This window comes from Megascapheus bottae, chromosome 11 (assembly GCF_031878675.1).
Source record: "Megascapheus bottae isolate mThoBot1 chromosome 11, mThoBot2.hap1, whole genome shotgun sequence".
Classification (NCBI taxonomy): domain Eukaryota; kingdom Metazoa; phylum Chordata; class Mammalia; order Rodentia; family Geomyidae; genus Megascapheus; species Megascapheus bottae.
In genome coordinates, this window is record NC_143519.1 from 56088293 (window position 1) to 56105340 (window position 17048).

A 17048-nucleotide genomic window follows, 5' to 3' on the forward strand; every position below is an offset into this window, starting at 1 on the left:
TTTCTATAATAAAACATTTTCAAGGAAATAATAGTATAGAATTCACATGAATGTTATAATCACGGAATGGGAAATATTAAAAAATATGACATGAGCTGGGCATGCTGACTCACTCCTATTATCCTACCTATCAGAGGCTGAAATCTGAGGATCTTGGTTTAAAGCCAGCCTGGGCACAAAAGTCCATGTGACTTTTATCTCCAATTAACCACCAGAAAACTCGAAGTGGGGCTGTGGCTCAAGGGGTAGGGTGGTAGCCTTGGGCTTAAGAACTCAGAGACAATACCCAGGCTCAGAGTTCAAGCCTCATAACAACAAAAAAAATAGTGTAGGCTATAATGGGATTTAAAAGTTATTTTCCCTTTTTATTCTCATTCTCTTTCATTCTTTCATATGTACCCCCTCTCCCCCTCACTTTGACTTCTCATTTTCCGTCTTTCATTCTTTCCCCCTCCCTCTCTGTCTTCCTCTCTCCCACACAGGGGAGTCATTAAGAAACAATCCTTGTTCTACAGAGTTGAACTGTGCATTGTCTTAGCAGGGGTTTGTGAAAGATCAATCCCTCTTTCCAGGGAAATGGAGGGAATCTTCAGGAGCCAGGAAAGCCTTTGGCATTGGACCTTCCTGCTGGGGAGGGTCTTGGAAGGGATCAGGGAACTGTTACAAGACACAAGGGCTGCCCCTAATTGACTGTTAGAGAAAGGCTTCGAATGCAACGGAATTGAAGGTGTCATTAAGGGGTCCCCACAAACACAAAACAAAAAAATAAAAAACTTCCTTTCAAAAGTGAAACCTTACCTGTGATGGCGTTTCTACTCCTTGAAACTTTTTGCTCTTACTCTTATCAGTTCTCCGTACCCCAAAATAATAGAGGCTTTCCTACAGAAAAAGGTATAATACAAACACAGTTCTTCACATCAGCAATCTTTGGGCAGAGCTACTCAAAACAACAAAAAAGAACTGTGCCCTACTTTATAAGGTACACTAGCCCACTGTGTCTCTGCAGATATTTCCAAAATCCACCCCCCCCACATATATATGGGGTCTCTGGGATAATAAAATAGAGCACAGACTTTGTTCTGAGTTGAATTGAAAAGTGGTGTACCTTTTATCAACTTAGTAATGCAAAGGATAGTCAAAATCCTTTGGAAAACTTGTATAATTAATCTTGATCTTATTCTGAAGAAGGAAGAGGTCACAGTACTGCGGAGGTTACAGAAGCACCTGATTACTGAGCGTTTTATTTTCTCTTTGTGTGGACCTGAACAGTAATCTGAACTCTACTCCCGATTCTTCCATGCCTCTGGCTCCTCAGTGCTGGGATCAAAGCCTGTACCATCATGCTCAAGAAGCTCATTTTTACCGTCATTTTGCATAGATAGGCTCATTTATTTAAAATGATGACATCTGCCAGATGCTAGTGCAAGCCTCCCTGCTTGGAAGGCTGAAACGGGAGGATCATGGTTTGAGGCAAGCCTTGGCAAAATGTCTTCTAGGCTTCTGTCTCAAGAGAAGCCAGTCCTGGTGGCAGGACATAGTGGCACACACCTATTATCTCAGCTAGAACACAGAGCCTAGCAAGCATGGCCAAGAGCATGGCCAGTGGTTAGGAAAATCTTATGTCAAAACAGCCAGTGTAGAAAGGGACTGGAGATATAGCACTCGAGAGAACAGGTGATCTTGAGTTCAAACCCCAGTACACACACACACACACACACACACACACAAGCTGACACAGACACTGGACTTTTTCTATTTATTTTGGTAGTTCTGTGTTTTGAACTGAGTCTTGAGTCTTGTGCTTGCTAGGCTGCTGGGATTCTATTAAGCTGTGCTCTCACCCCATCCCTTTTTTGCTGGTTGATTTTAGATCTTGCTTACTACTCAGACGTGCACCTGTGCCATGAGCTGCCCATTACAAGTTTCTCCATCATCACTAGGACGACAGGTGCTCACCACCGTAGACAGCTGGAGGATTGTGGACTTTTTTGCCCACACTAGCCTGGATATGTGATCCTATCATTCTCAACTTCTCACATAGTATGGGATGATAGGTGCACGCCACTGCAACCAGCTATGACCTCTTCTGTCCTTAAACTACAATACTCCTCTCCTTAGACTCCCAAGTAGCTAAGATTTCAGGTATGAGTTACCAATGTACACATTTTCCTCGATTCCTATTTTTAAAGTACTGCATTACACAGTCACCCTGCCTGGCCCAGCACCACTTCTGGCTCTTTTCTATGTATGTGGTACTGAGGAATCGAACCCAGGTCTTCGTGCATGCTAGGCAAGCACTCTACCACTAGACCAAACTGCCGGCCCAACATTAGGCTAGTTACTAACTACACATTAAACAAGGCAGCATGAATCCAGGTTTTTAATTAAGCACAATGATCTAAGAATTTTCTTACCATTTTTACCAGGAATGTTTCAGAACAAAAAAAAATAAATTTAAGACAGAGTACAGCAACATCTTTCCTACCTTGGCAGTCGAAAACATTCCATTTGCAAGAAGGCAGGCGCAAATCATTGTCCCCGTTCGCCCTAGAAAAGAAACTAGCTCAAGAAACTTTTCTCCCGGTACAAACATACACTCAGCAATACTCAAAGTATGCCTTTGGTGTCAGCTCTCTTTCTCCTTAATGTGCCTATGTAAAAATTTTCAATCAAGAAATAAAACCTTATTTTAATTAACATAACAAAAAGATAAACCAGGGCCAGGCATGGTGGTTCACATCTGTAATTACAGCTACTCTGGTGGCAGAGATCAGGCAGATTGTGGTTCTAGCCCAGCTCAGGCAAAGTTAGCAAAATCTCATTCTCAACCAACAGGCTGGCTATGGGGGTTTATATCCATGACTCCCATTATGCGGGAGACATAGAGGAAAATTACAGTCAGAGACCAGCTCAAGAAAAAGTATGAGACCTTACCTGAAAAAAAAAATCATTGAACCAAAAATGGCAGAACAGATGCTGAGTTTACACCCAAGTAGAAACTAAAACACAAGCATTATCATCTCTACTTAACTATACTAGTTATTTCAATTGCATTAGAAAATCTTTTCAAAAAATAAAGAATGGGGACCAGGAGTTTGGCCTAGTGGTAGAGTGCTTGACTAGCATGCATGAAGTCCCAGGTTTGATTCCTCGGTACCAAATACATGGAAAAAGCCATAAATGGTGCTGTGGCTCAAGTGGCAGAATGCTAACCTTGAGGAAAAAGACCAAGGACAGTGCTCAGGCCCTGAGTTCAAGCCCCAGGACTGGCAAAAAAATGGCCGGGTGAGATGGCTCACGCCTGTAATCCTGGCTACTCAGGAGGCTGAGATCTGAGGATCGTGGTTCAAAGCCAGCTTAGGCACTAAAGATCATGAAACTCTTATCTCCAATTAAGCACTAGAAAATGAGAAGTATCTCTGTGGCTCAAGGGGTAGGGTGGTAGCCTTGAGCTGAAGAGCTCAAAGACAATGCCCAGGCCCAGCATTTAAGCCCCATGACCCCCACATACAAAAAAATAAATTAAAAAAATAAAGAATGTAGAGAGAGTACTACAATAGTATAATGAATACTAATGTGCCTATTCCACAGATTCTGTAGTTCTTAGTATTTTTCTTTTCTTTTCTTTCTTTCTTTCTTTCTTTCTTTCTTTCTTTCTTTCTCTCTCTTTTTCTCTTTCTTTCTTTATTTTTTTAATTCGGTCATGGGACTTGAATTCTAGGCCAGGGCACTGTCCCTGAATTCTTCAGCTCAAGGCTACTGCCCGACTCCTTGAGCCACAGTACCACTTCTGATTTTCTGGTGGTTAATTGGAGATAAGAGTCTCCTGGACTTTAGTGCCCGAGCTGGCTTTGAACAGTGATCCTCAGTTATAAGGTAACTTTACTGGTGAATTCTCTCTAACAGCTTAAAGAATAATACTAATTCACAGAGATTCACTCAGAATCTCACAAGTAGAACTACACTGTGTTCAGAAATATAAATTACGTTATCACTTGGTAACTAATGCAACTAATTAGACTAAAGCAGTGAAAGAGAAAATCATATTACCATTTCAAAAATTCTAGGAAAGCTTCTGATAGAATTTAATATCCATTCATGATTTTAAAATTATCTGTTTAACATACTAAAGGAATTTTTATTCTGATAAAACATATTTAAAAATCAAAAATATCCCAAAGTCCTAAAACAACAGGTGACATGATTAAAAAATTTTCCTTTAAGATCAGAAACAAATTTAAAAAAATATTCATTATCTCTACATCTAATTCAATCCTGTACAGAAGAGTCTACCCAATCTTGGGGGGGAGGGTGATACAAAGGTCTGAAAAGGAAAAAAATACAACTTATTTTTTTCACATGATATAGTCAAAAACCAAAAAACCTGAGAGAATTAACAGATAAATTAGAATTAAGTGGGTTTGGTGAAGTTGCCTAACTTCAAGGTTATACAACAAAATCCACTGCACTTAGACCAAAAACCACAGCAATCTCAGCCTTCTGAGTAGCTACTATTACAGATGTGCGTCAACACCACCAGTTGTCAATTTCTTTCTCTTTTGTGCCAGTCCTTGGGTTTTCTCAAGGCTAAGAGCTCAGCACCACTTCCGGTTTTTTTCTAGGTATGTGGTACCGAGGAATTGAACCCAGACCTTTGTGCATGTGAAAACAAAAATCTCTCTGACTTTAGTGCTCCAGGCTGGCTTTGAATCGCGATCCTCAGATCTCAGCCTCCTGAGTAGCGAGGATTACAGGTGTGAGCCACCGGAGCACAGCTCTTTGTTAGTCCTTTTTTTTCTTTCTTCCCTGCTTTAATTACTCTTTCCCTCTCCTTCTTCTATTTCCTTTTTAATCCTTTTTTCTTTCAGCCTTAAAAATACTGATGAATAGCAGTATGCACCCTCTGTGAACCCTTCAAAGTTTATTTTCAATTGCCTTAAAGGGAAGAGAAAGAAAAGCATAAGTACCTTTGCCTCCTTTACAATGAACCGCAATAACATTTTGAGGATCCTTCGCCAGCCAGTCAGCAGCGTCTCTGGCGAGTAGAATCATCTCCCTGAGATTTGTAGAAGAAGAACACTCTAAAGTGCAAGCCCAATGAATTTAGTACTCTTCTGTCAGTCAGTGTAGTACAAAACTTACCGAAGAGAAGGGACATTGTGGTCATCAATCTTAATTCTGCTCACTCGATCATGGAAGTACATTGGGTTATAAGACTGCTCACCTACAAGAAATAACATACACATCACATCTCCATGTCTCCTAATGCAAATTTCCTACTGGTAACTCCTATGTTTCTGCAAAAGGAGCTTACTGGGAAGCAAGCTCCTGTTGCTATAAAATGATTCTTAAGATCAACAGCACAAAGTTAATTCCCTAAGAGGGAGGCAGGCAGGCCAGTGGACCAAAGAGGCAAAGGAGAGATGAAGGATTTTAGGGAAGGATTCTAGCATAAGTGGTCTGTTCATGGTAGGTAATCTAAATCAACTTGTTTAAAATACTTCACTTTTAACTTTCTAGCAGACTACTCATTCTATCTTCCCACATGTGTACCACGGAGCGAGGTCAATGGAGCTGTCTAAAATGCTCAGTCCCTGAAAAATGGTCATTTAAGGAATAGACAAGAGAAACCAAAATCAAGACAGACACAATGGGAAACTGGGAAAACAGGGTTTTGTTTTTGTTTTGTCATTTCCTGTGAAGCGTTTTATTCTCAGCACCACTCACTTCTGGTGAGTCAGAGAACATGCTTGCTGAATTGTCTTCAGTACAATCTGGCAGAAGACAGAATTCTCTAAGTCTAATTGCACAAGAATATTTTCCCTGAATCCTTCCTTGCTAATTCCTCCTCTTTGGTTTCATTGGCCTATCTCCTTGTAGGGGAGCTTGTATTACCGATCTAACATTTCCTAACAAATAGGACCAGCACAAAGTAGGGACTTCCTTCCTTCCTTCCTTCCTTCCTTCCTTTCCTTCCTCCCTCCCTCCCTCCTTTCCCCTCCTTTCCTTACCTTTCTTTTCCTTTCCTTACCTTCCTTCCTTCCTTCCTTCCTTCCTTTCCTTCCTCCCTCCCTCCCTCCTTTCCCCTCCTTTCCTTACCTTTCTTTTCCTTTCCTTACCTTCCTTCCTTCCTTCCTTCCTCCCTTTCCTTCCTTCCTTCCTTCCTTCCTTCCTTCCTTCCTTCCTTCCTTCCTTCCTTCCTTCCTTCCTTCCTCTCCCCCCTCACCCCCTTTCCCTCTCTGACAGTTGTGGTGTTTGAACTCAGGGTTTGGGGAGCTGTCCTTGAGCTTTTTTGTTCAAGACTAGTGCTCAACCTCTTTGAGCCACAGTTCCACTTCCACAAATAGGGATTTATGATCTGACTCCCCATCACTAAATATTTATGACTAAATGAAACATAAAAGAGGGATCAATTTCTTACATGTTTTCTATCTACAGTAGGAAAATCATTAAGTCATATACATACGGCAGAGGTTATATACGAAATAATGACCAAAATGCTTGGTGTCGAGGAATCGGGCTACCTCCTAGAAGAGATAAAATACATTCATGAACTGCTTAGTTGAATGCAACTCCTTTGTACAACTATCTAAAGATATGAAGAAAAATATGCTGTCTACTCTTGGAAAGGCTTTGTCACAGCCTTAACTTTCTGTTTTTCTAAAATCTGCAAATAGCTCTTTCAGCACTTAAGAACACATACTCACCTACATGCCCCATCACCCCCTTGCAAAAAAAAAAAAAAAACAAAAGATTTTGTTTTTGGTTGTTGTTGTGGGGCTTGAACTCAGGGCCTGGGTGCTGTCCTGGAGCCTCTATGCTTAAAGCTAGTGCTCTCACACTTGAGCCACAGCAGTACCACTTCTGGCTTTTTCTGAGTAGTTTATTAAAGGTAAGATTCTCATGGAATTTTGTGTGTGTGTGGGGGGGGGGTCATGGGGATTGAACTCTGGGCCTGGGCACTGTCCCTGAGCTCTTCATCTCAAGGCTACCAGTCTTGAGCCACAGCCCCTCTTCCCATTTTCTAGTGATTAATTGGAGACAAGAGTTTCTCAGCTTTGTAGTGCCTGGGCTGGCTGAGTACCTAGGATTACAGGCCTTAGACACCACACCCGGCTGAGTCTCATGGATTTTTCTGCCTGGGTTGGCAGAAAAATGATCCTCAGTTCTCAGCTGCCAGAGTAGCTAGGATTACAGGTGTGAGCCACTGGTACCCAACTTCCTTCCTTCCTTCCTTCCTTCCTACCTTCCCCTCCCTCCCTCCCTCCCCCCCGTCTCTCTGTCTCTGTCTGTCTGTCTGTCTCTGTCTGTCTCCTGGGGCTTGGACACTGGGTCTGAGCACTGTCCTTGGGCATTCCTCAAGGCTAGAGCTCTACCACTTGACCCACAGCACCACTTCTGGCTTATTCTACGTTTGTGGTACAGAGGAATCAAACCCTTGCTAAACAAGCACGCTACCACTAGGCCATTCTCCTGGCCACATTTTATTTTTGACACACACAGTACATAATCATTGTCTATAGTCACTCTACTGGTCAACAACTCATCAGAAACTTTTACTCTTAATTCACTGCTATTTATTATTCATTGAACATTTCATCTTTTGATTCTCCCAAGTTTTTGGTAGCCACCAGTCTTTTTTTTTTTCTTTCTTTTTTTTTGCCAGTCCAGGGCTTAAGCTCAGGGCCTGAGCACTATCCTTGGACTTTCTCAAGACTAGAGCTCTACCACTTGAGCCACAGTACCACTTCTGGCTTTTTCTATGTATGTGGTACTGAGGAATCGAACCCAGGGCTTCGTGTATGCTAGGCAAGCACTCTACCACTAGGCCAAACTCCCGGCTCCCAGTCTACTCTTTGATATCGATATTTTTATATTCCACATATACGATTCTTGCCTTTTGGGTTACATTACTTAACACCTGACTTCACTTCTGTCTTGTGAAAAAGACAATATTTCATTCATTTTTTTTTTTGCCAGTTCTGAGCTTGAACTCAGGGCCTGAGCACTGTCCTTGGGCTTTTTCAAGGCTAGAGATCTAACACTTGAGGCACAGTCCCACTTCCAGCCTTTTCTATGTATGAGATACCATTGAATTGAACCTGGGTCTTCGTGCATGTTAGGCAATATGGCCCAAATTCCCGGCCCATATTTCATTCTTTTTATGGATGAATAATACTTTATCATGTGTCTGTACCATACTTCCTTTATCCATTCATCCATCTATTAATGGACACTTATGTTGTTTCTATCTCTTGACTACTTACTCTTCTGAATAATGCTGCAATTAGCCAGGACTGCACATGTTTCTTCCACATACCAATTTCTTTTATTTCACGTCAATATCCAGAATTGATATTACGGGATCATAGGATACTTGTATTATGATTGTTTTAGGAACCTCCACAGCTTTCTATAATGGCTATACTAATTGACATTCACATCAATAGTGTGCCAGGGATCTCCTTTCTCAAAATCTTCTTCAGTGTGCTCTTCTATTTGATAATCACCATTCTTTTAGGAATATTGTGGTGATATATATCATACATACATACATATATATGCATATATATATATATATTGCCAGTCCTGGGCCTTGAACTCAGGGCCTGAGCACTCTCTTTGGGCTTTCTCAAGGCTAAAGCTCTATCATTTTAACCACAGTGCTACTTCTGGCTTTTTAATTTTTTTTCTATATATGTGGTAATGAGTAATCAAACCTGGGTCTTTGTGCATACTAGGCAAGCACTCTACCACTAGGCCAAACTCCTAGCCCCTTGTTGTGGTTTTGATCTACATTTTCCTCATTATTAGCAATGTTTCCTATTTACGAGCCATTTACATGCCTTATCTTGGGAAATATCTATTTAGATGTAAGACTATTTTTGACAGCTGATGGACAGCTTTTACAACAGGAGTCTTATAAGTAGGCTGCTGAGCTGGGCACTGATGGCTCACTCTTATAATCTGAGCTACTCAGGAGGCTGAGATCTGAGGATCATAGTTCAAAGACAGCCCTGGCATGAAAGCCCCTGAGACTTATATCTCCAACTAACCACCAGAAAACCAGTAGTGGTGCTATGGCTCAAAGTAGTAGAGCACTAGCCTTAAGCTGAAGAGCTCAGGGACAGCGCCCAGACTCAGAGTTTCAGCCCTACAACCAACTGAAAAAAAAAAGACTAGGCTGCTGACTAGTGCTGTATACTTTACCTTGAGTAAGGTATATGCGCTGATGCTCACACCATGAGGTAGCACCTAACAATATTTCCTGTCATTAACTGGAACACGAATGTACTTATGTATATGCACATATACCTATATAGAGATGTATAATTACATTTTATTGGGATGTGACTAGAGTATGTAGTATACATACATACATATACATACATGATAACTTCCTAAGCTGAAATTTCATAGTAAATAACTTTGTTGTGCGTAAGATTAATGTAGTTATCTACAGAGCCTAAAACAGGACTCTCATTATAATTTAGTATCCCTTCCTAAGCATATACTTTCTCCCTGAGTACAAACATGGCCACAATTCCTCTCATCATGTGATGGAATATATTTTTACTCCTTCATTCCAGGTTGGTTTTGCAATTTGCTTTGTCCGAGAGAATGAATTTGAGGCCATGCAATACTGGTTTCAAGCCTGTGTCTTCATCTAGTCAGATTTATTTATTGGCTGTTCATGGGACCCTTTCCATTGTCATGAACAAGAACAAACTACCTGCCTTGGAGAAAAGACATCATAGAAAGCCAGCTACCCATGCAGTTCCACATAGGCTAGTCCTCAGATGAGCCAGCAGCTGCTCACAGATGCTCAGGGCAAGTCCTGATTAGGTAGCCAATCCTGTACCTGATCATTTGACTCACTCGGTTAACTTCAATACAAACCACAGTATCTCAGCTAAATTAAATGAATGCTGTTACAAATCAGTACTCTGATTTTTTCACCTGAAAGAATAAATTTGTAGGAAATGGTGCTATGACTCAAGTGGTAGAGCACTAGCTTTGAGCTGAAGAGCTCAGGGACAGTGCCCAGGCCCAGAGTTCAAACCCCAAGAAGGACAAAGAAAAAAAAAAAAGAATTAATTTGTGTATACTGTCCTCCCTGGGTCAATCCTAAACCCGAGTCTACAGTGCTCAGTGAGCAATATAACTGCTGGTTATATGAATACTTACCTCTATCGGGTTCCTATAGAATGACCGCCGTCCAGAGGAGGGAAATGACATGGCAATAATGCGTGCTGAAAGTCAAAGTGATCACTGTTATGTTTCTCAGATGGGAACTAAAAGGTATGCTATGCACAACAAAATTCTTTTTTTCAGAGGCAGAAAGAACTTTAAAGATAGAAATTGAAAGAAAAAGCAATACATTTCCAGGATAATCAAGATGATATATTAAATTATTCAAAAGAATAATAGTTAAACTGGCATGTTGTTCCTTGGGATTCAATTGATGCTTTCCAGCCCTCTTGGCTCAGAAAACCTGAGACCTACACAGTAATGACCTCATTCTCTAGGGTTTTAGGAAGATAAAAGGTCTCTCCTGGATTCTTGAGGTATCTACCAAAACAGAACAAATCTAAATGAAATTCCAGTGGAGCCACCTGAAAAATCCATCCCACCTACTGTGAGGTCACAAAGTCTTCATCTGAAGTGATATGAGATTTTCTGTGTCCAAAGGAACCTATCAATATGTTACCCTGACATAATATGTCATCACAGATAAAGAGTACCTTACAAGAATATGGAAAGCAAGCAAGCAAGTGAGAGCAAATGGAAGGAAGGAAGGAAGGAAGGAAGGAAGGAAGGAAGGAAGGAAGGAAGGAAGGAAGGAAGGAAGGAAGGAAGGAAGGAAGGGAAGGAAGGAAGGAAGAAAAGAAGGAAAGGAGGAGGAAGGAGGGAGGGAGGGAGGGGGAAAGAGAGGGAGGGAAGGTCAAAAGGAAAGAAGGAAAGGGAAGGAAAGGAAGAAGAAGAAAGAAGAAATATAAAAGAAGAAGGAAAAGAAAGGTTGGCATAGTAGCTGCAGTTTGGAAACCTAACTACTTGAGAGTAGTTAGGGAAAACATCAGGGCATCATGGCAAGACTTCATCTCAAGTAATAGCTTGTTGCAATAGCGTACCTCTGTCATCATCCTCCGTGACATGGGAAACTACAAGTAGAAGAATTTTAGCCCAGGACAGTTGGAGTATAAGGCAAGACCCTACCTTGAAAATAAACAGTACATAAAGAGGATAGTGGTGTGGCTCAAGCCTCTAGCAAGCATGAGGCTCTGAGTTCACTCCTAGACCCACCGAAAAAAAATCAAAAGCAACAACAAAATAAAAACAGAGAAAGCACAAATTAAATATGGCTTAAATACAAATATTCTAGTTTGGAAAAATACAATATGATTACTCACAAGGAAAATATGAAATTTAGATAAGTCAAGCAAGAGTTAAGTTCAAAATCCAGTACCAAAATTAATATAAGTAAATCAACAGTTAAGTTTCACAAACCAGTGACGTATGTTAAATCAAGATCGAATCCATCCTTGCTGTATCTCCTCTTGTTTCCAGACACCTGGGAGTTTAAAAAAAGGTCATGGCTTTGTAAAATATAAATCAACCACAAAGAATTTTATATTGTTGTTTACAACTCTTGCAAGGATTTCATGGTAGGAAAAAAAAAACAAAACATGTTTTGCTTACTCACCATCCTTCTGGCTGATTGTTCAAGAAGTCTCTTTTGATTTGCAAGGTGAAACAATCTTAACAGAGTGACGAGTCGTATAGGTCGAAATATAACAGCCACCCTAAATGAATTTATAGATAAATCTGAGGTGATTCCTTTTTGGTTCAGAGTTTACCAGAGTGGATGTTGAACTATGTGAACTATCTAATGCTTCAGCCCCAGGCCTTGTGCATGCTGTACTAGTGCGCTATCAGTCAGCTATACTCCTAGCCCCAGAGGATATGTGCTAACCTGTGGATATACTTTTTTTTTTTTGCCAGTCCTGTCCTTGAACTCAGGGCCTGAGCACTGTCCTTGGGCTTTCTCAAGGCTGGAGCTCTACCACTTGAGCCATAGGACTATTTCTTGGCTTTTTTTTTCTATATACGTGGTACCAAGGGATCAAACCCAGGTCTTTGTGCATGCTAGGCAAGCACTCTTACCACTAGGGCAAACTCCCGGCCCTAGATATACTTTCGACTGTCAAAATTAGAGCTAGTGATGGAGGCTAGAAATGCTTCTATAGATACTCTGCAAGGAATGGAAATTTAGGGAGAATTTTAGAATGTTTCTGGTCCCTTTCCACCCTGCCCCAACAAATAATTGTCTAAAATGTCAGTGCTAAGATTATGAAATTATCGTCTAAAGTAATAGTAATAAGTCTATTAGAATCTGTAGACTAACTATTTTTGTTTAAGATCAATACTTTTCATTTCCCCCCGAATGAACTGAGTTTGTTCACTGGTGTTACTCTTGATTTACTGAGGTTCTCTATGGTCACTCTGGACAGAGTGACCTAGCCTCAGGCTAGGCTACGTCCTAAACCATTGGTTGGCAACTCTCCTCCCATCAGAAACACCATAGCAGAGAACTGCTACATATAAACAAGTCATCTGGAAGAATTTGTTAAACACAAGTTGAATATCTAAGGGGAGCCTGAGGCATTTTTCTCACAAATAGCAAATTCTCAAGTGAGGGTAGGTTGCCTGTTGAGGTGATTTTTCAAGCTCCAAAAGCCTATCATGTTACACATTTACTTGGGACAAAACTGGAGTCCTTGGAAACCAAAAGAAAGAATCTTCTTATTTAACGTTAAATGATTATATTCTAAAGGACACCTCGCATCTACATTTCAATATACATGAGCTTGTTTCTACCTCATTTAGAAAGAGAGACAGAGAAAAAGATAGACAGATGCTAAGCCCTTACACACATTTTATTTTCTAATCCCTTACTGCTTTAACTCTGCTTTAACAGTCTTCACTTCTACTAAAATGGCCTTGCCAATTCTTCCTCTGTGCTGCTGTTTAGAGAATTATTATTGGAGTCATTCAAACTTTTACACAGGCTCAAGTCAATACTCTCATGATTATAGGAAAAGTCCAAATTGGTAGAACTTCAAAAGTAATGTATTTGTGATTGAAACACAAAGGGAAATATGGGGAGAATTTCAAAATGTTATTAAATTAAAGTTTCTTCATCAGATGCTCCCCTCCCTCCCTCCATCCCTCCCTCCCTCCCTCCCCTTCCTTCTTTCCTTCCTCCCTTGCTTCCTTATGGGCTTGAACTCTGGGCCTGGGCGTTGTTCCTGATCTCTTCAGCTCAAGGCTATCACTCTACCCCTGGAGTTACAACACCACTTCCGGTTTTCTAGCCGTTATTTGAAGATAAGAGTCTCAAGGCCTTTAGTGCCGGGACTGGCTTTGAACCTCAATCCTCAAATCTCAGCCTCCTGAGTAGCTAGGATTAGAAGGCATGAACAACTGTGCTCGACAGATACTCCACTTTCTATATCCAAGTGTATACACCTTTTATTGGCCTTAAATGCCACCATTTTTAGTTTTCAAGGGTATGAAAATGTAACATTTTCCTCTATTTCTTACTGGGATTTAACCTCACAGTTTTTGTACTTGCTAAGTGAACACTTAATTACTCAACCTATGTCACTCTCCCTCAATATTTTATTTTCAAAAAGTTTACTTGGTACAGAACCTACACAGAAATAAACCTTAAATAAGCAAAATTAAAGAAGCCATGGAAAATAAAAAAGTAAAAGAACAATTGAAAGAAAACACTAATAGGTAAGTCATACATTTCCTACCTTGGAAGATTTTTAAGAATTGTAGAATAAAAAAATATGAATGTGACATCAATACATAAAGTGATGACAATTATGACGGTATCAAAGATGTTAAGTAAATCAGAAAAATAATATTTTTTCCTGTAAGACATAATAAAAGATGGTTATTTTCTCCAAGAGGATATAGGAATATCTCAGGAGCACAAGTTACTTGATTCATCTTCATTAGAAATTTGTACATTAGTGGATTATTTAAAATGCATTGTCTAGGACTAAGGGAAAACATAATATTAAGGAAAGTTCTCAAGGAGTGAATTTATACTTATTATATACTTGCATTTATGACAGCAATTTAAGTTTAGTAAATAAGAGACATAACCAAACCATTTGACAAGAGGCATACATTGCCTTCTTCCATGTATTGGGGAGTGTACAGTTCTGTTGAAAAACAAGCTCAGTACACACCACTTCTTTAAAGCAATGGGCTCCTTTCCCACACTGGCTCCTGCAGAGGTGAGCATCAGGCCTCCAGAGAAAGCGTCTTTTAACTCTGAGGCTGCCTTTTCCAGGCTCACAATAGCCTGGCAGTAAGCTCTGCTTAGTGTAAAAGTAGGAGGAGTAAAGTTACCAGCAAAGAACACAAACTGTGCTCAGAAAGGAAGGCAGGAGACCCAGTCCCTGATTCCCATGGCAGTCCAGCTGCAAGGTTTGTCCTACTCACCCACCGTCTCAGAAAACCGGGAAGCAGAAAAGGAAACAATCTCTTATTTTCTTCCTACCACTTTTCACTAATCTGATAAAGTGTTCCACAGAGGTTTTTGTTTGAATGAAATGACCATTTTAATGAATGACTATTTATTATCTAGTATTTAGTATTTCAGATACCATCAAATCTTCGTTGAGTCAAGTTATAATTGAAGTACTACTACTTAGGCTTCACATACATGCTCCTATTCTTAGCATACATGTCAGCACATTGCCTGGCCCTTTTCTGAAATCACTTTAAGCTGTTGAAGGTACTTTCTAGAATACATGCAGGAGTGTCAGTTGCAATATAAAAGTTATTAAAGCCAGTCAATGGAAAACTGGGTTTGCTATGTACATAAGGTTATATAGGATGAGACTAAATGAAATGAAGTCTACGACATGGAAACAATAGATTTATCTTGTATGACTGTTGTTCTTAATGTACTATGTTATTTCTCCTCTCTTTTTTCCGCTCTTGTGGTTAATCTCATGTTGTTACTGTATCTGACTTTGTTACCTGGTATATTGTACATACATTTATTTGTTTATTTGAAATAGGGAAGGGAAGGGGGAAAATAAAATGATTGGGAAGGGCTGGGGGGAGGGAAACAGGGACAAAAACATGAGAAGGGGTATCAATGTGTGAGAAGTAACACACCTACTACTTATCCCCTCTATCCAATATCCTGACAACAATGGATTTGAATTGACCTTTATGTGTAGTTCATGATGTCAAGAAGGACTATTTTGATGAGGAGGGACACAATTTGGGTCTGGTTGACCTAAATATCTTAGCTCTTTTTTTTCTGTCGTGGTAAAGTAAGGAGTTTAAATGAGAGTTTAAAAGGAGATTAAGGAAAACAGTGGACCTGAGATACTAGGCCCAAGAGCCTTGGTTACTTTATATAACAGCACCATATGAATTTATGCTTAAAAAAGAATGAAACTTACCCGTCCATATAAACTTGAAGGAGAATCTCGATAAAGAAAAATATGGCAATTGCCAATGAGATCATTCTATATTGCACAGGAATATGAAGTTCATTCCTAGAGAGGATACTCTCCATAATAATCAGCCCTGCATCAATAAAAACCAGCAAGATTCCAAATAATCTGAAATAAATAAAGACAATGCAGTTTTTCTCCACAGTTGACAATTATTAAAGCCATTCATCAGATACCAAAATGCAAATGGCAGGAAGAATTATTGTACATTAGAATCTCAAAAAATTACTCCATTTTGCCCAACAAAAGTAGTCATTAGTGAATGACATTCCCACCAAACCAATGCACTGGATGTTATTTAGATACATCAGAACTCTGTAAAACAGAGCAAAACTGAAACAAAATAACAAATCGCTTCCTGTGAACTCTTTATATTTGAAAATTTCATAAGAAGCATCTATCAGTTTCTCATAGGAAATTAAATGTCATCAATCTGAGTAATTTTTAAGAATTTAATAGTTGAGTCTCAATGAGGGCCTGACTGATCTAAGTTCTTCAAAGGTGACTTTGGCTGGGCACAGTGATTCACAGCTTTAATATCAGATGTTCAGGAGGCATAGGAGGATTGAGGGTCAGGCTCACACCAGCAAAAAACTCTCAAGACCCCATTTCAACACAACAAGCAGGGTCTGATGATATAGCTTGTTCTCCCAGCTATATCAGGAAGCCTTTATCAGAGGATTGAAGTCCAGGCCAGTCAGAGTGAAAAGTTAAAAAACAAAAACAAAAACAAAAAAACAGAGCAAGAAGGGCTGGAAATGTGGTTCAGGTAATAGAGTACCTGCCTAGCAAGCCTGAGGCCCTGATACTACTAAACTCCAGGACCACTTTTTTCCCCCATCTTTTTTGGTACTGGGGATCAAACCCAGGATGTAGTACACTGTACTTGACAGGCAAGTGGTACATCCCAGCCTTACAGCACCACTGTGACAGGGAAGATTTTTCTTTTATCAGTGAGGTTTTCAAGTACAGGATTATCTATTGCTGGGTACTTTTAGTACAGTAATGGGCTCAAGAAAAAATATTCAATTCTAAGTGCTCCTAAGACTCTCTCTCATATGTTTCAAACATACTCCCCATTAATTGATTGTATTATTTGTATATTTATGAAGATAAATTCAATAAGTTTCAAAGTATTATGTTACAATTATAACTCAAATTATTGTTAATTTTAAAGAACTCTGAGTCACAGTATAAAATCATTCTTTCATGTAGAGAAGTAGCCTCAGTAACAACATGTTTCCAGAACCGAGTAATTGCATGTCTAAGGTGCAATCTATACTTATAAAACTTTATTGCCTCTTTTGTGGTCAGTTATGGGGTTGAGCTCAGGGTCTGGGTGTTGTTCCTGAGTTTTTGTGTTCAAGGCTAGTGCTCTACCACTTTGAGCCATAGAACTTCCTGTACTTAGAAAACTTTATAACATGTGCTTTGTTACTTTTACTTTCATAAAAGAAAATCAATATATCAATGTTTAAACTTGGACAAATGTCA

General features: G+C 39.8%; 1 protein-coding gene across 1 annotated transcript in view; it reads right to left on the bottom strand.

The window, feature by feature from the left end:
* Positions 1-17048, bottom strand: part of LOC150057110 (phosphatidylinositol 3,4,5-trisphosphate 3-phosphatase TPTE2-like) — a 51154-nt gene that overhangs the window by 20616 nt on the left and 13490 nt on the right. Inside the window, exons 7-16 of the mRNA XM_090341804.1 lie at positions 15501-15662; positions 13824-13943; positions 11705-11804; positions 11509-11572; positions 10189-10253; positions 6467-6527; positions 5143-5224; positions 4968-5056; positions 2486-2547; positions 799-879 (exon numbers count right to left, since the gene is read on the bottom strand). Of these exons, the coding sequence (XP_090197930.1) occupies positions 799-879; positions 2486-2547; positions 4968-5056; positions 5143-5224; positions 6467-6527; positions 10189-10253; positions 11509-11572; positions 11705-11804; positions 13824-13943; positions 15501-15662 (886 nt within the window). The remainder of the gene's footprint in view (positions 1-798; positions 880-2485; positions 2548-4967; positions 5057-5142; positions 5225-6466; positions 6528-10188; positions 10254-11508; positions 11573-11704; positions 11805-13823; positions 13944-15500; positions 15663-17048) is intronic.